The 24,153-nt window shown below is 26.8% G+C and overlaps 1 protein-coding gene across 1 annotated transcript in view; it reads right to left on the bottom strand.

Annotated features, from left to right (window-relative positions):
- Nucleotides 1-4,537: 4,537 nt before the first annotated feature.
- Nucleotides 4,538-24,153, bottom strand: part of LOC117174799 (7SK snRNA methylphosphate capping enzyme-like) — a 28,116-nt gene continuing 8,500 nt past the window's right edge. The window contains exons 3-5 of the mRNA XM_033364172.1: nt 19,466-19,856; nt 13,498-13,716; nt 4,538-6,861 (exon numbers count right to left, since the gene is read on the bottom strand). Coding sequence (XP_033220063.1) covers nt 6,283-6,861; nt 13,498-13,716; nt 19,466-19,856 — 1,189 coding nt within the window. The 3' untranslated portion in view covers nt 4,538-6,282. The remainder of the gene's footprint in view (nt 6,862-13,497; nt 13,717-19,465; nt 19,857-24,153) is intronic.

The following is a 24,153-nucleotide window of genomic DNA, read 5'->3' as shown; positions in this document are numbered from 1 at the left end:
TGATATTTATTTTCCTAAAGATTAAATGTCTGAATTTTTCCAACTTTTTAAAATATTTATTATATTAGGCAATATTTAAATTTTAAGAAAACATAAAAATTTTCAGCATTTTTGCAATATCTTCTTAAATAGTCGACAAGAAATGCCTTGTGGCTTGCTTCTTTTATAGGGAATTCTATAGCTTTTAATCTATTTAATAGAAAAATAGTAACTCTTATATAATTAAAATTTAAAGAACTTTAGCAATCATCGAAAAAATTGGATTGAATCATATGACACGTGAGGAGTGGACAAAAATCTTTTTATTAATTAATAATCAATTAAAATTAATTAAAATTAATGATTAATTAATCATCTTTTTTATTAATTTTAAGATTTTTGAATCTGAAAAGAAAATTTAGAAATCTGAATAAGGTCAGAAACTCTCGAAGTTTAAAGAAATTTGTATTTTTTAGTCTGAGACATGAACTATAGAACTTGCTTGATTTCATATGGATCCGGTCATTTATTTAACGAATACCTGGGCTACAAAAATAATGTTTAAAACTGTAAATATAAAACATATTGATAAATGCATCCACAAAAATCTTTTTTTAATAAAAACGGAGAAAAAAATTCCATTTTCCTGGTCCAGCGGCCACCCTGAATTTTCAATCCTCTGAAAAAGCAAGGGCGAAGAAAGCAGTATTTTTGTTTGTGTACAGTGTAAACATTGGATACCAGCTCCTTTCTTAGATTATTTTGCATTTTTCTTCTCCGCTTTGTATTTTCTTTTATCTTTTTGTAACATTAGTTGAGTAAAGCCAGAAGTCAGTCTTCGAATCGAACGGCTCGTGCGGAACACGAGTTGGAGTCTCGTTACATATTTTTGATCTAACTTGCGATTATCACTCACACAAACACAGACAGCTCGCACCCAAGTAAACATAGAAAGTGTGGCAAACCGCGCACTGAAATTTGGCGCTTGCGCCTTTAAATACGACCGAACCGAAGCTTTTAATGGCAATCTCACAAGAAACCATAACCGAAAGTCCCATACCAAAAAGCATTTCGAAAAACTTCTTCACCTAGATCCACCACAAAAGTAGATTTTGCAGAACTGGGGTGAAAATCTATTTGAAAACATGAATGACAAAAACCATGTCACATAACTAAAACCGGAATCAAAACACCAAAGGAAATTGGGAATAGTGGTCTACCATTTCGCCACCCGGTGTCCAAAACTGAAACTAGAAAGAGTAGGTACAATTTTAAAGTTGTACATTAATTTTTGCATAAGTGTTTTTACGATAGTTTTGTGAAGTATATAACAATGATTGAATACTACAAACAAATCTTCAGAAAAAAACAAAAAATAATTTTAAATAGAATTTCCATATTATACAGTGAAAAAACACATTTTCGTCAAATAGGTTTTTGAAAAAATATTTCACTATTTCATGTAAGCATCAATGAATTTAAGTTTAAATAAATTTGAATTAATGTATGTAGCGAAAGATTCATCTTCCGGTTCGCAAAAATTTTTCATGGTCAATGAAATTTTAGAAATGAAACTCTAAAGCTAACAATTTTTCCATTTGAATTAATAACAAATGAGCTGCAAATGAAAAGACTCAAAGCGGAACTCTTGAATTTCAAACTTTTAAAATAATTTATACATATAAAATGGAAGCTACTAAGACTTTTAAAATGAACAATTTTTAATTAAATGCAGTTAAACTGCAAAATAAGTATTTTAACTTTTATCAATTGTAGAGTTCCAAGATTCAGATTCAGTTCTAAATATATAATTCCACGTTATAATTTTCAATGCCCTAAAGTCTAAATTGAAGAATCAATTTTAAGCCAAAAACATTAAAAATTAAACGATTACATTTTTTTATAAAATGAACACTTCTTAAATTAAAAGTTAAATTATTTATATTTTAAATGGCTGAAGAGTCCTTAAAATGCTTCCAAATTTTATTTGAAAATCTTCAAACATCTGCATGTGGTTTACATTTTTTTTCAATTTCTTTTTAAATTCTGCCAAATTAAACGAATTTCCTTAAAATCTTCACAATGATTTTTGATAATTTTGTAAATCTTTCTCAATCTTTTTGAATATTCACTCAACATTATCGTTTCAAACAAAAATCATTATTAACTTTCATAGGAAATGTTTTTTAATCTTCTGAAGCTATTCCAAATCCTTAAAAATCTTTTAAATTTTTTGTTCGAAATTTGCCAAAATCTATATTTTTCCGGTACACGCACACACTTTGTTTAAATTATTTCAAATAATTTCAAATTTGAGATTGAATTTTCTCAAAACTTCTAAATATTTCTTCAACTTCCTTGAATTTTTGTTAAAGAATAATATGTGTTCAATTGTTATTTATATATCGAAGTTCAACAATTTTACTTACAAATTAAAATGTTGTAAATAGGACAATTAAAATGTAGCGTTCAAAATTTAGTTTTTGATATTTAACTACAATTACAAATTTTAAATGAACAGTCAGATATTTCTAAATATTAAGTCATTCTTTTTTTTTAATTCAAAATCTTCAAATTGAATGGTTTAAAAATGGAATATTATTATTCACTTTTTAAATCTTAAAGAACAGTTTAATTTTAAAATCATTATTAATTTATATTCACAGTTAATCAATTGAAAATTTATTTTAAAAAAGGATGGAAATCCGATAAAGACTTACTTTTAGTATCCAACAAATACTTTAAACTCCACAAAAAAAATCGTTAAAACACTTTTATACCAAATTTAATGTACAACTTTAAAAGAGTATCTATAATTTCTAGTTCAGATTTTTGTCAACAGGTGGCGCGTCGCAGTTTAATTTAACCATTCCCAATATTGATTTTTCAATTTTTTTCGAGAGTGGATAAAATTCAAGCAAAGGAGATTTTAAAGAACTTTAGTGGAAAGTGCAAAAAGGTCAATATCTAGATTCTACAGAAAACTAGTACATACTATCTTGTAGAAACTTTCCTCGTTTTCCAATAAAATGTATAGTATAAAGATTTAGGTTGTGAGATTTATAGAATTATTTGCACGCCTTAGGCATTTCGTGATGTGGAGCAAGTTAATATTCATCCAATGTTTCTTAAAAAATGTCGTGAAGCTACTGGAATTGCTTTTTATATACTTCTTCGAGAAAAATTCAAAGTACAAATCGTCTAATCTTTAATTTGAAGCGCTCACTGTCACGAATTCCAGAGTGTCTACCTGAAGGATGTTTTTAAATTCCCGGTCCTGCCTTCCTTTTTGAAATTTCCATGTCCTAGCTCAGAATTTTAATTCTTTTGGAAAATTTCCTATTCCATGTGAGAATTTTAACATGAAATTTTTGCCGCAAAACTTTGGAAGGTAATAAAACTCTGCGTCTAATAAGCATAAGTTGAAATAATTTCAATTTTATAAAAAAAAAAACTTCAAATTTCAATGTTTTCGTAAAACTGGAATAACTCTGGATATAATTAAAGGGTGGCCGCTGGACCAGAAAAACCGGGAATTTTTTGAGACCGGGAATTTTACACATTTTTAGAAGAAAAATCTGTCAAAGTTCGATTTCAACAGTTTTTAAAAATAATTAGTTGAATTGTTATCTTTTTTAATAGTGCTATTTTTTATTTTACAAAGCGAAATTCAAAAATCTTCTACCTAAAAAATATTCCATTTTAGATTTTTATTTTGAAGCTAATATTTTTAATTTAAACAATTTTAAAAATCTGTGTTAAAGATTTGAACTATTTTCTACTTCAAAATAACTTCATAATAATATATTCTTAATTAAGGGCTTTAATTAAATTTAGAATATTGTTTCAGTCTAAAATATTCAATTTTTAACCCGTTCAATTTGAAATTTTTGAATTAAGAAAAAGTTATAATTTTAATTGCTGTATTTGAAAAATGTTTAATTTGTAAATGAAATTGTTAAATTTTTATGTATAATTTACAAATGAACATTTATAGAAAAAAATTTGAGTAATTTTGAAGAGATATTTACGAGTTTTTAAAAGATTCCAAATTAACATGCAAATTTTAAAAAGTTTCCTTAAAATCTTCCAGAACCTTTTTTGAAAATGTTGTAAATCTTTTTAAACCTTTTTAAGTTTTCTCTTAAAGTAATTTTTCAAAATGAAAAATAATTTTTAATTTTCCTAGGAATTTTAGGAATTTTTTTATTCTTTTGAAGGCTTTCACAACTCTTGGAAAGATTCTAATTGTTTTTTTTGTTTAAAATCTTCGAAATTCTACATTTCCTTTTAAATTAGGCTCTCATTTCAAGTTGTAAATTAAGTTTGAATCTTTTCAAAACTTCTACATATTTCTTAATACGACTCAAATTTCTTCTACAAATAATAAATGTACAATTGTTATTTATAAGTCCAAATTTCAAAGAAATTTGCAGGATTTCCTAAAAGATGTCGAAAAAATTTAATTAATTTTTCCAGATATTTAGAAGTTCTGAAAAAATCTTAAAAATAATATATATTTATATATTTTGTGTATTAAAAAAACGCTAGTACCTTCCATTTTAAAGGTGTAAATTATTAAGTAATTGAATACAATATTTATTAATTAAAAAACTTTTAAACTTGAATTTTAAAAGTTCAAAATTCAACAGTTTCACTTTAAGTGCTTTTATTTGCAGCTCACTTTCTAGTACCTTAAATGGAATTTTTTTAGCTTTAGTGCTCGATTTGTTAAATTTCATTGACAGTAACAAATATTTTCGAACCGGGAAATTAACGGGAATTTATTTCGTCGATTAAAACGGCCACCCTAAATTAACATTAAGATATTTAAAACATTTTTTGTCCAAGATTCTGCCCTATGATAAAATAAGATGCGAAAAAGTCGAAAAATATCAAAAATGTATGAATTATTTTTTTATTCATTATTTATAATATTTTAATAATAATTATAAAAATATTATTGTTTTCGATTTTTTTCAATCATATCGTGAGCACATTCATGATTTGAAATTTTACATTTTTCACCAAGTTCGACACTAGGATAGAATTAAAATGTTTTTAAAAACTGTCAAATTTGTCGTTCCTTTGCAATACTTTTTTAATAAATTAACAATTTGCCGTCAACTTTCGATTATTAGACACAGAATTTGATTAAATTCCGTGCGATTATGAGCAATTTTGTTTATGGTTTTCTAAAATTCCCTAAATTGCTACAAATTTAGGGACTTTAACAACAGCTTAAAAAATAGGCGTGTAGATAACTTCCGTCGGTATTGTATAATTCTTTTAGAAAATTCCCTGTTCGAAATCAGAATCATAATTCGTTAAAAAAATTCCCCGTTCCAAATAAAAAGTGTAATTCTTTTGGAAAATGCACTGTTCCAAGTCTGAATTATACAATTCTTTTGGGGAAAAAAATTCAAGATCTGAATCAATTTTTTTTCAAAAAATTCTCTAATCAAATCCAAAATTACCTAAAAAGGCCCAGTTCAAAGTCAGAACTGTAACAATCCTTTTAGAACATTTCTTTTTTCAAATTCAAACTTAAAGATATCTCTTCCAAGATCCCCTGTTCCAAATCATAATTGCAGTTTTCGTATTTTTATTTGAAACGTAAATCTTTCACTCTTTTATTAAAGTAAATATATATTACAATTTCCGATAAACACCAATTAACGAGTTTGAAAGTAGCCCGGATTTCAATATTTCACAAAGTGTAAAATATTTTTAAAAAAATTTGAAAACGATCATCACTTATATTATCTTCAGTATCGATAAATAGTTTCCCGGTCAGGTAGACACCCTGAATATTATTTGAAGTATCAAAATTGGCCCACAGAGCTCAAAAATTGTCTTCACTATTCCAGCCGAATAGACACTCTCGGAACACGTCCAACGACATTTTTTTCACGCATCTTCAATCACTTGGAAGAAAGAAAAAATAAATCCGGGGAAACTCTTTATACAAAAGTTGATAATTACCATATCAATTAATGCAACTTTCAAATAAAAAAGAACGCCTTTTGAAATGAAAAGTTAATCAGGGCTTTCATCGAGAAAATTATATTTCCGACAACGCCCCTATAGGATCCAGAATTGATAGAAGTTAAATTCAATTGTGAACAAACTTTGCAACCTCTAGTCCCTGTGAATGTTGAAAGTAATCACTAGGATTCCTACGCGATAAAAAAAAAGAAGAAAAAAGAAAAAAAGTCAACACTGATTGAAACAAGTAAATGTGGAATCACGGGCTTTTTAGAGAAGCGCTGTGATTAATGCCTGCTAGAATTTTCATCCAATTCACGTGTCGTTCGATGGAGATTCCGAAACACTCATCGTCTCCTCCTCTTCCATTTTCTCGAGAGCCGCCTCTTCGCTGGGATGATTCGAAATAAGCTGAACTGTCTCACTCACCTCGGCCTCATAATTCGGACTCAGTGAAATCGGCGAGAGTTCGGCGCCATAGCTGGTGGGACCTGACGTGTCATAATGATAAACGGGCGTTTTGTAGGGACTGTAGGCACTGTCAAATTCGCACTGCATCAACGACTCGAGACTTCTCTGGCTGCATGCCGGATTGTGCGGATCTGATGGAAAAAGACCTCGCAGATAATATTGATCGTCGGCCTCTTTTGGCGCCTGATCTCGGTGCTCGAATCGATTGGCGGCGGTGGCAGCTGCTGCTGGCACATAAACGGGACTCTCCTCGACGGGTGCAGCTTTTGTAAAAAGGTGAAGTGGTCGTTGGAATCCCTTGGAAGGGTGCGGAGGAATTGATATTACCTCGCATTTGCTGAAACCGACCTCGGGCGAGAGCAAATACTGTGTGAACTGATTTGGGAAGAACTTGATGCTCTGGTAGTTTTTAAATATTCGCTCCTGTGAAAAATAAGAAAGGACTTGTTATAAACTTTTATTTATTTAGAGGGTGGTGATTCAAATATTAAGAAAAAATTCACGATCCAGGGTGACCGTTTTAATCACATATAAAAATCCCCCGTTATTTTACGGTTCGAAAAAATTTTGCAGGGGCAATGAAATTTTAAAATTCGAACTCTAAAGCTAAACATTTTTACATTTGAAGTGATAAAACCTGAGTTGCAAATAATTTTAACAAATTTTAAGCTAGAAATATTCACGATTGAACGATTATATTTTTGTTATAAACTGAACACTTCTTAAATTAAAAGTGGAATTATTTTTATTTTAAATAGTTGAAAATTTCGTTAAAAGCTTCAAAATGTTATTTAAAACCTTGAAATATCTATTTGTTGTTTTACATTTTTAGTAAAATTTTAAATTATATTTAAACTTGTTTAGAACTTCTAAACATCTTTTATAATAATTCGAATTATTCCAAAAATTGTTGTTTGCATCCTGCAAAATAAAAATATTTCCTTAACACCTTTCAGATTCAATTTTTTTTTTTTCGAAATCTGCAAAAATCTATATTTTGTTTAAAATTAGGCCGCGGGCTATTTTCTCCAAAATTTCAGTAAGAAGAGCCGGTTTTTATCTGCGAACGTAGGCAGACACTTCGTTTAAATTATTTGAAAACATTTCAAATTTTCAATTAATTTTTAATCTTTTCATACCGTGTTAATATTTCTTTAACTTACTCGATTAAAAAAAAAAAAGAATTATAGATGTGGAATATACACCAAAATTTAACAAATTTACTTGTAAATTAATTATTTGTTTAGCTTTGAATATTTTATTTATAATTACTGATTTTATGTGAACAGTCAAATATTTATAAATATTAGGCAATTATTATTTTTCTTAGTCAAAAATGTTCAAATGTACAAATTTTATACTAAATCAATATTTTAAATTTAATAAAAGCCTTCAATTGTGAATATATTATTTTGAAGTTGTTTTAAAATTGAAAATAGTTTATAAAGTTTAAATCGCATGTTAACATTTGTTTCACTATTAAGACTTTCTAATTGAAACATTTTAATTTTTAACGTTAAAAACTGGAAATTCTTAAATTATGAACTGATTCCAAATTGTCTTGTGAAATCAATTAGTATTCAATTATTAATCCTTAATTTACAGTTCAATTTTAAAAATCATTATAACTACTAATTTTTTATTTTTTAAGTTTTCAAAATTCAAATTTTAAAATTCTTTAAATGAAAAACATATGGCTAAAAACTAAAATCCGAAATGAAAAATTTGAATGTGAAAGATTTTCGAATTAGACACTGTAAACTGAATAATATCATAATTTAATAAGATAAAAATTCAAGTAATTATTTTAAACAACTGTTAAAATCAAACTCTGATCGATTTTTTTTCTACAAATTTGTAAAATTACCAAGCAAGATATAAATTCACTGCCATTTCCCGATCTAATAAAATTCCCGGTTTCCGGGTCTAGCGGCTACCCTGCTATCGTTTCTGGGTTATCTATAGATAAAAAATCATTTAATCAAAATTTAATAACTCACAATTTCAACTGTTCAAATACCTATCTCGAGATCAGGGCTTGGATCGACTTTTTTCTAATAAAAACCTACCAACCTAATTTTAAAATTAATTAGCCAAATTATCAAACCAAAAGATATCTCCAGCCAACAATTAAATTACAAGAAAAAAATCAGCCAAACCGTTGCATTTACTAACAAACAGCTGAACTTTCAATCGAAAGAGACGAATTTTCAATCAAATAGTTGAATTTTCAAGATAAAAATATAAATTTTTTAGAAGATAGTTGAATTTTGAACAAAATAATTGAATTTTTAACCAAATAGTTGAATTTGCAAGACAAAAACATACGTTTTTCAAAAAAATTTAATTTTCCACAAAAAGTTGAATTTTAACCATATAGTTGACTTTTCAAGATAATAGGATGAATTTGTCAAGAAAAAGTTGAATTTTCAAAAAAAAACAAAAAAATTAATTTTCATCTGAGAAAGGTTGAATTTTTAACCAAAACAGATTTCTTTTGAACACAATAATTAAATTTTCAACCTACAAAGGTGAATTTTAAACATAAAGAAATAAATTTTTCAGAAGACAGTTGAATTTTTAAAAAAATAGTTGAATTTTTAACCAAATAGTTGAAGTTTCAAGACAAAAAGATGCGTTTTTCAAAAAACAGTTTAATTTTCCCACACAAGTTGAATTTTAACCAAATAGTTGACTTTTCAAGATAAAAAGATGAATTTGTCAAGAGACAGTTGAATTAAAAAAAAAATTAATTAATTTTCAGCTGAGAATGGTTGAATTTTTAATCAAGACGAATTTTTGATAAAAACAGATTACTCTTGAACACAATAATTAAATATTCAACCTACAAAGGTGAATTTTCAACATAAAAAAATGAATTTTTCGGAAGACAGTTGAATTTTTAACCAAATATTTGACAGTTGACTTTTCAAGATAAAACAATGAATTCGTCAAGAGACAGTTGAATTAAAAAAAAATTAATTTTCATCTGAGAAAGATTGAGTTTTTAACCAAATAGTTGAATTTTCAAACAAGAGAAATTAAGCTTCAACCAAAAACATTTTCATTTTGAACCAAACAGTTGAATTTTCAGCCAAAAAGACGACTTTTGCCAGAAAAAAAGAGGAATTATCAGTGTACAGTTAAATTTTCGACCAAAATAGATGTCCTTTTAACACAATGGTTAAATTTTCAACAAAATAATTAATTTTTCAACCAAGCAGTCAAATTTTTAACTAAAAAGAATTAACTTTCTACAAAAAACAGTTACATTTTTTTATTGGGATCAATAAGTTTGAGAGCGCCAAGGGCGCGCGTCTGTTGGTTCTCGCGCTTCGGGCTCGATAATGCATTTACTTCGCGCTACGCGCTCGAGTTATCTGCACAGACTATTTAAAACTAAAGGTAAAAGTATCGACAACAGTAATTTAATGATTGTGAATTCTCTTTTGTTAAAGCTCCTTCGGCTTCAACGAACACATTCTCATCACGTATCTCGTACTTCGCACTCGAGTTTATCCCTGAAATTTTATATTGTTCCCATAAATGCATATTATTATAATTCGTAACTTGCATTGGCATTAAAACAGACGAAATTTCATTGTATCGTTTAAAAAAATTTGAAAATATTTTTTGCAATTCATTTTCAATTCACCCTAAATTATTATTAGTTTATCCTAAATGATTCCTGATTTATTTTGATTTGATTTTTATGATCCTGATTTATTTTGAAAGTGGTTAGTTTAAATAAGTTTGTTTTGGAAATATTATATTTTGAAAATTGTAAACTTCAGTATTTTTAAAAATTTTATATTTATTTTATAAGATATTATCTTAAAACTATTCAGCTTCTACGTTTTTAATTTTTTTAAGAATGGTTGCGTATCAAATTCCTTGATTCCTTGACTTAAAAAAACTGGTAAATTTTGGTATGCTAAAAGTTAAAAAAAAAACGGCCTGTCGTGTGAAAAAAATTGGTGAAGATAATTTTGTAGCTACTTTTTGGAACATACACCCTTATGAATATTTCAATTTGTCTTGTACCGTTTCTCCAAGCAGTCAATTTCATTATTTATAATGTTATTTTTTACGATTAAAACGAAAAAAACGCGTTTTATCAAGAAATTATTTCAAATTTTTTTTTAGATTTTTTTAGGTTAAACAACCTTTCTCTTATATCTTTTGTCACTTTACTAAAAATGCAATTTTTTATTTTTAATGTTGTTATACACGATTAAAATAGAAACTACCAATCATATAAAAAACGATTAATAAAAATTGTTGTTCTCTATTTCGGTAAAAAAATGTTATCTATTTATTTTTTCTTAGTTTGTGTCATGTGTCAATTTTTCGAAAAAAATTTAAAAAGTTGTTATGATAATCTTGTAGGGCTTTCGAAAATTAACATTTTACTTTTCAAGCACTATGAACAAGTGTACAGAGAATTTTTGAATCATGAAAAAATGTGGTCTCAAATACTTTCAAAATACGCTCACTTTTAGAATTTTTATCCAAAATGGCTGAACAAAGAACTTGGCATTTAGCTTGGGACACTAAAAGAGTGTATCAAAGGCCAATCTAATATATTATTTTGTTCAAAAGTTATCGTGCTCATAGGCAGACAGACATAAAGACACATTCGTAAAAACCTGTTTTTCGGATTCAAGGGGTCTCAAAACGTGAATTTTTGACAAAAACTAGGAGGGGGGTGCTCAAATTTTACACAAATCTAATACCTTTCTGATGAGAATTTATTAACATGCAAAAATAACAAATTATTAATTAAATTTTTTGAAAACCCACACACCAGACGAAAAAGAAATTAAATGACAAAAGTTGTGCTTAGAATGTGCCCACCAAGCGGGCAGATTTTTTGTTTTTATTACTGTTAATCATGTTTTTCATGATTAGAGCCAAAACTATACATCCTATCAAAAAGTGGTTGATAACAAATTTGGAGATCTTTTTCAAATGCACAATTTTTGTTTCTTCATCTTTTACCGAATTTTGCATAGTTTGGCCAAAAAATGAAATTTTTGGATTTTTCATAATTTTGTATGCTGTCAAAATATTAAATTTTAATTTTTTTTAAAAAATTCAAAGAACTGTGATGATAATCTAGTAGGGCATTCAAAAAGCAACACTTTTCTTCTCCTGACTTTTTTCTATATCGTGCGTTATTTAGCCTAAAATTTTCGTTTTCGTGTGTTTGTTGGAATTTTGTAAATGCTATAACTCTGGTAATTTTTGATATTATGAAAGAAGTCATCAGGATAAATTGTTCGAATTTTTGAGTACTATGAATAACCGCACAGAGAATTTTTGAATTTTTGAAAAAGTGGTCTCAAAAATATTGAAAATGTGCCCACTTTTTCAATTTTTATCCAAAATGGCTGGCTAACGAACTTGACCTTTAGTTTAGGACACTAAACGAGTGTACCAAAGGTCAATCTAATAGATTAATTTTTTCAAAAGTTATCATGTTCACAGACAGAGAGACATACAGACAGACATTCGTAAAAAGATGTTTTTCGGATTCAGGGGGTCTCAAAACGTGGACATTTGACAAAAACTGGGGGGGGGGGGTCAAATTTTACACAAATCTAATACCTTCTCTGATGAGAATGTAAAAGAATAATTGTTTAAAAAAAGTGGAAAGGGGAAAGACTGTGAATTCTACGACTGAATGTGAAGTTAATCGATTTGAAACGTTTTCAACTTAAATGTGTCCTTTTGTTAAGGCTTGCAATTTTAAAACAGTAAAAGTTTCAATAAAGATTCACGTAAGTAGAAATTGCTCAATTTGAAACTCTATTAGTTAAAAAAATTCTAAGTATAAAACTTTAGGAAGAAATGATACAATTTTTAACTTTCTTAATTAAATTTAAGTGATTAAAATTGAAACTAAGTATAGCGAACTTCTGAGAAAACGGATAAAGTCGATTGGTCTACAAGATTTACGAATTCAATGCGGAACAATTATAAAATAAAATCGTTCAAAATTGTAAATTAAACATTCTGAATTTAAGAATTTGAAACTAGAAATATCAATTCTGCATATTTTGAAGCTTTAAAATAAAAAATTAACAATAACCGCATGAAAAACAATTGAAATTGTACAATTCTAAAGTAGGAGCCATAAAAATTAAACATTTTTGAATTTGTAGCTTTAAAAAGAAAAATAACTATAACATAACATTTCAAACCGAGCTCGCTTAAAATTGAATAATTTTACATTTGGGGCATCAAAATTCAATCAATAAAAGAAAAATCACTAAAACATTTTTATATCAATAAGACTTTCAATTTTTCATTTTATCAAATTAAAGGTGATTACTCACTTATAAGCTCTCAGTTTCGAACGTTTTCATTCTTATTATTTAATTATTAAGGCGTTTAAATTCAAATTGTACAAATTTGTCAATTTAAATTTTACCTCGGGAAGTTTTTAATGCTTCGATTCAAAATTATACAATTTCAAGCGCTTTTTATTTGGAATTTTCTAAATCTCGAAATTTCCGTCGTAGTCTACGAAATTTTGAAGCATGTACATTTGTTTGAAATATTAAAATTATTTCCTTTTTAAATTACAGAATTTTTAACTATTTGAATTAGAACAAAATTTTCTGAATTTTTGAAACTAAAAATTGGTATCATTTGGGCTTTCCTTACTAATTAAAAACTCTTTTTTTCAAAAGTTTTATATTTCAAATCCGCTTTTTTAATTATTTAATATTCAAGAAAACAAACTTAAAATTCCCTATTATCCGACTATTGATTCCAAATAATCTACAAATAATCTCATTACGAACGTTATGAATTATAAATTCTTCAACTCGCAAGTCCCTAATTTTTAAATTATAGAAAATTTACAATAATAAACATTTTAAAACTGCATTTTCAAAATTTTAACGCTCTGATATTTTGGAGTTACGCACTTACAAATTTAGATACTTAAAAAAATAAAATTTAACTGCAAAACTTCCGATTTGAATCGTGATTAGATCAATTTTTCAACAAAAAACAAGTATATTTTATGAAAATAATGGAAATACTTACAGTACGAGTTTTCTTCTTTCCGTAACTGTTCCAGTTTTGAGCCTCTAAAAGCAAAACCCCCCCTGGCCTCAATTGTGCGAACATTCGTTTGAAACTCTGCTTCAGTCCCTCGTCACCGAAATTCAAATGAACCCATTTTGTCGTAGAAAGACAAAGAACTACATCGAACTGTGGCTGCTCCAATGAAAGAAGCGAATCATCATCCAATACGTAGTTGCCCTAAAACAAAAAACATAAAAAAACCAAATATAGTTTTTTCAAAATAAACTTAAGCCAAGGATCAGGGCGCAAAAGCAGTTTAAAAAAGGGAAAAGGTTGTAATTTTTTTAACAAAAAAGTGGAAAAAATAGGAGATAGATTAAACATTTATTTTTGCACGTTGAAAAAAAGGAACAGTCTTTGTGCAAGACATTTTATATTTTTTAATAATTTGTTTTCATTTCTTCGATTTTAATGCAATTTTTTTTAATTGGACATACTTAGGTCGTTGGAAACCCATTCAAAGCTTAAATAAACCAATTTTTTGGCTTGAAATCGTTCTCATATTCAGGAATACTTTCTCTTTTAAAAATCCTACCATTAATAAATTGTTATACTTAAAAGTATAATTAGGCCTTTAATTTCAAGATTTATTATTTTGTTCTTACTATAATTTATAATTTGAATTAAAACTGGAAGCGAAACGCTTCAGTGCTCAAATATATTATATTTGAATTGATAAAAAACAAAATATTTTAACTCTAACGTTTTTTTAAAATCCTGAATAGTTTAGTTGGAAATCGATCAATCAATTTTCAAAGGTTTGATTGATAATATAAAATAAAAATTTGAAACGACTCAACAATCCTAAACAGATTTAAAATTGAAATTGCCCAATTTTGAAAGTTTCATCTTCAAGTTACATTTTTCACGGTCAATGAAATTAAAAAAATGGAACAGTAAAGCTACAACATTTTCAACTTGAGGTAGTAAAAACTAAGCTTTAAATGAAAGCACTCAAAATGGAACTATTAAATTTTGAACTTTTAAAATTGAAAATTAAAAGTAGAAGGTACACACATTTTTCCAGATAAAAAAATATAAATCAACGTTATCATTTTCAATGCTCTAAATTAAAAAATCAATCAATGAACTTTAAAATTTTCAAAATGAATTGAATTTTTTTCTTCATTTTTCAGAAAATCCTGCAAATTTTAAAACGATTCTTCAAAATTCGGATGTATAAATAACAATTGAACATTTATTATTATTATTTATTTATTATTATTATTTAATATTTTAGACTGAAATAATATTTTAAATTTAATAAAATCCTTTAAATAAGGATATATTATTATGAAGTTATTCTTTAGTTGAAAATAGTTTATAAACTTTCAGTCATACGTTCACATTTGTTTAATGTCTGACTTTCAAATTGGAACCGTTGAAGTTTTAACGTTAAAATCTGAAAATTCTTCATCTTTGAACTGGTTTAAAATCGTTTTATCAAATCGTTTTTGTTGTCACTTTTTATTACTTAAAATACAGCTAAATTAAAAAAAAATTGATTTATTTATTAAATAAAAATGTTTTTTATCAAAAATTTTCGACATCAAAGGCTTTTATTTTTTATTTGTTCACGTCTTTAAGAAAGCATTTAAAAATTCTGGAAATTAAAATTTTAAGCTTAGAAATAAAAATTTTAAATGGAAAATTTTTAAAGTAAAAAAAATTTGAATTACGCATTGTAAGCTAAATAATAGTATGATTGAAAAACATAACAATTCCACTAATTATTTAAAAAATGTTAAAATCGAACGTGGACAGATTTTTCTTGTACAAATTTTTAAAATCCCCGGTAAAAAATGCAGTCATTTCCCGGTTTTTCTCGGTATTAAAAAATTCCCGGTTTCCCGGGCGAGCGGCCACCCTGAAATTCAATCTACACAAAATCATTAGATCTCAAAGAATAATAATTTTTTAATACTTGTAGATTTAGTTCGTGTATCGTACAAGAAATTGGTATTGAAAAAAATCATTATTTCAAACAAGATTTGTAATTTCCAACAATTTCAGGTTATATTGACGTTCTTCACTGGAAATCGGTTATTTGAACAAAAACCATTAGATTTCGAATTTTGAACAATTATCTGTTATGTTATGATACGTTGGTGTTTTTCGTGGCTTTTTATTGGCATTTTTTATAAAAAAAATATACGATTTCAAATAATATTTACAGTTTATCATTAATTTTAGTTTACGTTAGAGTGTTTGACCCGAAATTAGTATTTTTAAATAAAAATCAGTTTGTTTAAATCCACTGACTTTTGTTTAAAATAATTAAATATACACGCTTGAAAACTTTCAGATTTTATTAGTGTTCATTGGCGGTATTTGAAATTTTTATTACAAAATCAAAAAATAGACTTTGAACAAGATTTAGAATATTTGAACAATTTTTGATAATTTTCGTGTTTTCTTAGAAAATTACTGGTATTTTTAATTTAAAGAAATTATATTCCAAAGAAAATTGTCCACTTTTTAAGAAATATGAGGTTATGATGGCGTTTTACATCAGAAATCGATATTTTTAGTAAACCAATTATTTAACTAAAGCCAGCAGTTTTCACCAGAAATTTCGATAGAGATTTCAAAGGTGATTTATTATTTTGAAAAAAATTAAGGTTATAATAATTTTTTTCACCAGAAATCGATTATTTAAAATAAAAATAAGTGAATTTTAAAGAATTAAAATTTGGAATAATTTTTCATTTTATGTTAGTTTTCAGTGCCGAAAATGGTACATTGTTAATTAAAAAATCATAATATTTTTCAGATTATTATTCAAAATCATTAAATTTACAATTCTTTGTTTTGTTTTTCACCGGAAATTGGTACTGATTTCAAAGACTTACAATTTGGGGACAATTTTAGACCATGTTAAGATTTATCAACAGAAATCAATTATTTTTAACAAAAAGCATTAGATGTAATACAGGATTTACAATATTACAGAATTTATTATGCTATGTTAGAGCTTTTCGTATAAAATTGCTATTTTAAAAAAAAATTAATATATTTCAAAGAATATTTACAATATTTGGACAATTATGGCATTTAGCCTTTTTTCCCCGGTTCGCAAATATTTTTCCCGGTCAATAAAACGTAAAAAATATAAATATAAAGCTAAACAGTAAAAGAACAAGTAATACTAAATAAACAACAAACTAAAGCATTTCAACCGAGTAATTTCAAGTTTTATGAATTTAAATTGCAAAATTCAGAATTTTTAATATTCATAAATTATAGAGTTCAAAGATTTAGATTAAGTTCCAAAAATATAAATACAGGTTGACATTTTCAATACTCAATTAAGAATAAATCAATGAATTTTAAAAATGTTCAAAATTATATTATTCATTTATTTTAGGCCATAAAATATTTCTAAATTTACATTTCTTTCAACCTAAAAGTTCTTAAATTAGAATTTTAATTTTTTATTTTGATTAGTTTTAAGCATCCTTGAAGAACTTCAAAATTGTATTTCCAAAATCTTGAGAAATCTAGAAGTAGTTTTAAATTTGTTGAAATTTAGCTTTATTCTTGAAATTTTTTCAAAACTTCTTAATAACTTGAAAAATTAATTGAATTTGTCCTACAAATTTTAGAAAATCCTGCGAATTAAAAAAAAATGTCCTTAAAATTTGGATTTCTAAATAACAATTAAACACTTATTATTTTTAGAAACAATAAGAGTAATTTTAAGAGATATTTAGAAGTTTGAAAAAGATTAAAAATTAATTTAGAACTTGGAATGATTTCAAATAATTTTAACGAAATGTGTCCACAGAAAAAATTTGGTTATACGTAACGAAATTTCGGTGCAAATACTCACAACCTAATTTAAAACAAATTGTAGATTTTTGAAGTTTACAAAAAATTTAGAGGCTTTTTAAGAATTGTGAAAGGCTCCAAACGAATGAAAACATTTTCTTAAAATTCTTAGGAAACTTGAAAATGATTTTTCATTTAGAAAAATCATTTCAACAGAATATTCAAAAAGATTTTAAGAGAATTCCAATATTATTAAAAACGACCAAGGAAGAATTTAAGAATTTTTTTTTAATTCTTAAGATTTTCTCGAAATTGTAGGAAAAATTTAATTCAGTTTAAAATATGTTTAGAAGTTCTGAATTTTTTTTTCAAAAACTTCGTTTAAATTACTTGATATCAATTTAAGTTTTTTTTATTAATTTTGAATCTTTTAAAAAATTCTAAATATCTCTTAAAATTACTCAAATTTTTGTAAAAATAATACGTGTTGAATTACTATTTATACATAAAAATTCAACAATTTCGCTTAAAAAATTAAACATTTTATTAATTAGAACAATAAAAATTGTAACGTTAAAATGTTTTCGAAATTTGAACAATTCTAAGCGTTCTATTCCAAACATTCAAGTTTCAAATTGTTTACTTTTAAATATTTGGCTTCAATTTAGTCGTCTTAAATTATAAGTCAAATATTGCTAAATATTAAATAATTATCCTTTTTCCAAATCAATTTTTTAAAAATTAAATAGGTTAAAAATGGAATAATTTAGACTGAAACAATATTTTTAGTTTAATAAAAGTCTTTAATTACTAATCTGGAAGTTCATTAACTTTCAACGGATTTAGAATCGTTTTATCAAATCAATTATTTTACAGTTTTTAATACTTAAAGTACCGATCCATTTTAAAAATTATTTATTGATATTTACAGTTGATAAAATAAAACAGTTTTTTATCAAAAACTTTCAACTTGAAGCGTTTTTAATTTTTTATTGTTTAAGTCTTCCAGACTGCACGTTACAATTCTTTAAATTAAAAATATAAGCTTAAAAATAAAAAAATTTTCAGGTGGAAGATTTTCGAATTACCCATTATAAGCCAAGAAATAAATTTACTGTCATTTCCCGGTCTCAGAAAATTCCCGGTCATTTCCCGGTCCAGTGGCCACCCTGAATCACGAATCAGAAATCAAATTACCAAAATTCAAAATGACGTATTATTTTTTAAAAAGTTGTTGGATTTTTATAAAACTTGTCATTGAGACGTTTTTGGGGTCTCTGATTACGAATCCAGAGTCCGATTTGCAAAATTCAAAATGGCGGATCCAATATGGCGGACTAACTTTAAAATTTGTTCAACATTTTGGATCCGCCAGGTTGAACTTTTAAAATCTGACTTCAAATTCATTATCACGGACCTCAGAAAAACCTAGATTCCAAATTTCATGAAAAATCGTCCGCCTTATTGGATGCACCATTTTGAATTTTGCAAATCTGGTTCCGGAGTTATAATCAGCGACCCCAAAAACCCTAAAGTAACGAGTTTTATTATAATTTAATCAAGACGTCGTTCAAGAATGAATTCTTTCGTATAAAAGAGCGATTTTCCAAATTTGTTTATTCATAATCTTACGCAATACGATTGTCATCATTTTTTTACATTCTACAAAACTTCAAATATGATATCAAAAAGATTGTTTTTATATTGCTTGAAAAACAATGAAGTTAGAGAAAAAAACTTGTGAATAAAAAAGGTGGTAATCTGGGTTACCACTATGTCGTAAAGTGTTAAACAAAAATCATTTGACTGCAAAAATTAAACATATATTTCTGAACAACTTCATGTTTTGTGAGTGTTCTTCGTTTCTTTTTTTTCCAAACAAAAATGCATGGATTTGATTCTCCAAATATAATACAAAAATCTTATATATTCATTCTGAGGATATCTATTTTATGAAAAATATTATCCTTGCTTTTCTTTTCTACTATTTTATATCATAGAACACTGAGAAATACGTAACTTTTTTTACCAATATTAATTTAATATTTTAAATTAAAAATAGCGTGAGACAACAAAAAATAATCGCGCGCGTAATTATATCCCACAGCAGACAATTACTAATTCTCAGCAGAAATATAAGTAAAATAATCAATACCTGGACGAAGGTGACATTATAAGGAAAGCCCTTGTGGCTCTTGTCCTTCATAAATCCAGGAACGTCAATGGGTCCATAATTGATTGGCATTGAAATTGGGAAAAAGTTTGCATCATGGTCCTTAGTATTGGCTCCATCATCCTTAGCTGCGGGCGATTGGGCACAGTTGACGTAATGCTTAATGTTCTTCCTAGCAATTTTGATTAGATTTCGATCAATGTCGATTCCAGTGACGCTTCGTGGTGAAAAATCCCTTCCCACTGATAATGTGATGTGGCCGATATTGCACCCGATGTCGAGAATATCCTTCTCGCAGAATAGTTCTTTACGTTGGGCAAAGACTTTCAGCCTCGTGTCCACTTCCTGGTGTAAATTCCGATACCCATAATACCTGAACAAGATTTTATATTATTTTTATTCCAGACAAATCGACCCAAAAGATTACATTAAATTATTCACAATTAGAGGATGACAAAATCGTGGCACAAATAAGGAATAAAACAATTTTAAATTTAAATTTAAAAAATTCACATTTATTTATTGTAACTAAAAAAAGATGACTTTTCTACCATAAGATAAATTTTTAATCCAAAAGGACGAATTTTCAACAAAAAAAGTGGAATTTTCGACCAAATAAATTACTTTTTAACAAAATAGTTGAATTTTGAAGCAAATAGTAGAATTTTCCAACAAAAAAGTTCAACTTACACCAAATACAATTGAGTTTTTCACAAAAAGATGAATTTTTAATGAAAAAATTTAATGGTTGATATTTCAAGACCAAAAAAACTGTTTTTCAACAAAATAATAAAACTTTCAACAAAATAGTTAAATTATTATCGTAAAAAGATGAATTCTCAAACAACAATGAATATTTAACAAAGTATTTTAACTTTCAAGCCAGAAGTTTTTTCCCGACTAAAAACGCAAATTTTCAATAAACAAAGACTTTTCAGTTAAGAAACAAAAAATTGTATTCAAATGGTTTAACTATCAAGCCAAAGAAAAATTTTCTGTAAAACAGCTACATTTTTAACACAAAAAAAAAATTTCATCGAACAAGATTAATCTCTAAATCGGAATTAGTAAAAATTTAACTAATTAAATATTTACTGCAGATTTCAATTGATAAACGAGTTTTTTTAATTTCATTGATTTAAATGGTAAAATAGATTGAACAGTCACTTAAGCTCAAAATCGAGATATATATAAATACATAACATATTTCTTGAATTCAATTCATTTGTAGTTGGATTTCCAACAAACAAAAAAAATCAATTTTCATCCAAAAAATAATTAGTTACATTTTTAGTTACACGAACGATTGTGGACAATTTAATTAGAAACAAGGAGTTAAATTAAATAATTTTTAAGCCAAAGCATTAATAATTATACAATTTGAATTTAAATTGGACGATCACGAAACTAGTATGATTTTAGATTCAAATTTCGAAAATTGGAAATGTTAAAATGGTAAAAAATTAATATTTTAGGACTCGAATTTTGAAAAATGGGTCAGTTAAAATTCAGAGGAATTGGAACTATATTCTTTATTATTCAAATCGTTCAAAATTATATAATTAAAGATTGAAAATTTTCCACTTTAATAATTTTAAATCCAAAGCGATTAAAATTTGACAATTTAATATTGAAAACTAATTTGAATCTTTCAGTGAGAGCTTCTAAATTTCTAGAATTTTAATTGCTATTACGTAATAAAATTATAAATTAACATTAAAGCTGATTAGCCACATCTTTTTAAAATTAAAAAATGAATTGAATTATTCTAGAAAAAAAAACTTAAAAAATAAATAGTAATTTTAAACAGGAATCGTTAAAAATAAAATAATTTCTACTCTGGAACGTTAAAACATAAACAAATGCGAACTTGGTTTAAAACTAAAAAAATGTTAGTCACAAAAAATTGTGATATTAAAATTTTTTTATACTCAAACTCATTAAAATTTCAACTATTTGAAGTCAATTTAAATCTCTTAAAAACTAATAATTTTTCAATTGTTAATTATACTTTTTAAAATGTAACCAATTCAATTTTAATTGTTAAATTAAAACCTATGAAAGCGATTAATTAAAAATGTAGCGCACATCATGAAAATTCATAACTCTAAAATTGCAAGCATTTAAAATCACCGAAATTATCCACTTACTGACTTATCAATTTCAGGTTGTTTAATTTTCATTTTTTTTTATTGTAAACTCGATTTTTAATTTTTTAATTTCAAATCTTCCATTAGAATTATTATTCATTCTAGAAATTTTAGAATCAAATATTGCTATAATATGATTTCATTTTTTGAAATTGTACAATTTTAAACTTACTTTAAATTTAAAAATCAACCAAATAACTTCAAAATTTTCAAAATTATATAATTTTAAGGAATTTTAAGCTAGAAACATCATACATTGAAAAATTAAACAAATTTTAACTGATCACTTCTTAAATTAGAAATTCAATTATTTTCTTTTTAAATAGTTTAAACATCCTTGGAAAGCTTCAAAATTTTATTTGAAAATCTTGAGAAATCTAGAAGCTGTTTTAAATTGGTTTTAAATTTAAAATTATTTTAGCATTTTTTTAAGAACTTCTAAACATCTGTCAAAATGAATTGAATTTTTTCTACAATTTTCATACAACCCTGCAAATTACAGAAAATTTCTTTACAATTTGGATGTATAAATAACAATTGAACCTTTATTATTTTTAGGCGAAATTTGAGTAATTTTAAGAGACATGTAGAAGTTTTGAAAAGATTCAAACTTAACGTAAAACTTGAAATGATAGCGTAATATAAAAAAAATGTAGATTTTCGCAGACTTTAAACAAAAAATTAGATTCTTTTCAAAAATTGTGAAATGCTTTAAAAGAATAAACACATTTTCTTAAGATTTCTAGAAAAATTAAAAATAAATTTTCATTTTGAAAAATTATTTTAAGAGAATATTTAAAAACTTTTTCAAAGATTTAAATAAAATGTTCAATTGTAAATTATACATCAAAATTCAAAAATTTCACTTACAAAATAAGCATTTTTTAAATACAACAATTAAAACTGTAACGTTAAAAGTTTAAAGGCTCTTCGAAATTTTAACGATTCCAGGTTTTCTACGTCAAATAATTCAATTAAAGATTCTTTACTTTTAAATACTTGGCTTCAATTTACTTGTCTTAAATAAAAATTTAAATAGTGCTAAATTTGCAATAATTAATCTTTTTTATTTATTAAAAATTGCAAATTGAATGGGTTAAAAATTGAATATTTTAGACTGAAACAATATTTTAAATTTAATAAAATCTATTAATTACACCATTAAGCCATTTCCCTTTCGGGGTAGGCGTGACTCACTCGGTAGGGGAAAGGAGTAGTGTGTGGAAGGGATAGAGATTTTTCAAATTGATTCAGAATTCTCGTGCTATTTAAGTAAATAACACGTTCGTTCCGCAACACTGCTCCGACCCAGGTTGCTGATCAATCTCTCATGCAATCACCCCAAGCGAAGAACCTCACGAAGTCGTTGTGTAAGGTTCCCCACTTGGGCCCATTAATAGCCAAGGTCTTTGCTTCAGGCGTCATTCACTCTACTGACACTCTTTTTATTAAATATTTGCCGCCATACTTTCCTGTCCTGGCTACTTCTCTAGCTTCTTTTATGTCCATGCATTTTTTCATGCAGGCTCTCGTGTTTCTGTGACTTCTTATGTCTCTTCTAAGTAGGGTCTCATTCAAACATTCTAACCATTCTTTCCGCGGTCTACCTCTGGGCACGCTGCCATTTACTTTACCTTGATACACTTGTTTCGTTAGTCGTTCATTTGGCATTCTCTCAACATGTCCGAACCATCTTGACCGATTTCTTTCCCATGTGTTTACTAGTGTCTCTTCTGCACCACATTCTTTTAGAATTATCTCGTTACTTACTTTGTCCATTAGGGTTTTCCCGCTTATTATGCGCATGAATCTCATGACAATTGCGTTAATTTTACTCTTATCTTTTTCTTGATAAGTCCATGTCTCGCTACCGTATAGTACAGTTGGTACAAATATAGAATTATGTATTGCCATTTTAGCTTTATTTGATATATTTTTACTTCTGATAAGGGGACCTGCTCTACCAATAACCTGCTCACCTTCATTTATTCGTCTATCTAATTCCTCATCTATCTTCCCGTCCCTAGTAAATAAGCTACCAAGGTATACGAACTTATCAACTTGTGCAATTCTCTCATCATTTAATAAAATATTCCATAGTGTTTTCTCACTCTTTCCTTCGAACACCATAGTTTTTGTATTATTTGCGTTAATTTTGAGGCCCATGCTCTTCATGCTTGCATCTAGTTTATTCAACATTCTTTGTAGGTCTTCAATAGACTCTGCCATAACAACCTTATCATCTGCGAACGCTAACCCTCCATCCTCTTTCAGAACTTCCTAAAGTTTACTTCTATCCACCTTGTCAAAAGCTTTCTCTATGTCAACAAATGCACAGAAAACTTTTTTTCCTACTCTCAAATTTTTTTCTGTTATTTGCCTTAAGCTAAATATTTGATCCGTACATGACGTGCCTGACATAAACCCACTTTGGACTTCCCAAATCTTTGCTTCTGTTATTTTCATTACCCTACGAATAATTATTTTTGAATATATTTTACTTACGGTGCTTAATAAGCT

Source organism: Belonocnema kinseyi, chromosome 6 (genome assembly GCF_010883055.1).
Source record: "Belonocnema kinseyi isolate 2016_QV_RU_SX_M_011 chromosome 6, B_treatae_v1, whole genome shotgun sequence".
Lineage (NCBI taxonomy): Eukaryota > Metazoa > Arthropoda > Insecta > Hymenoptera > Cynipidae > Belonocnema > Belonocnema kinseyi.
Note: the sequence above shows the minus strand (reverse complement) of the source record. Positions and strands in the feature narration are given on the sequence as shown.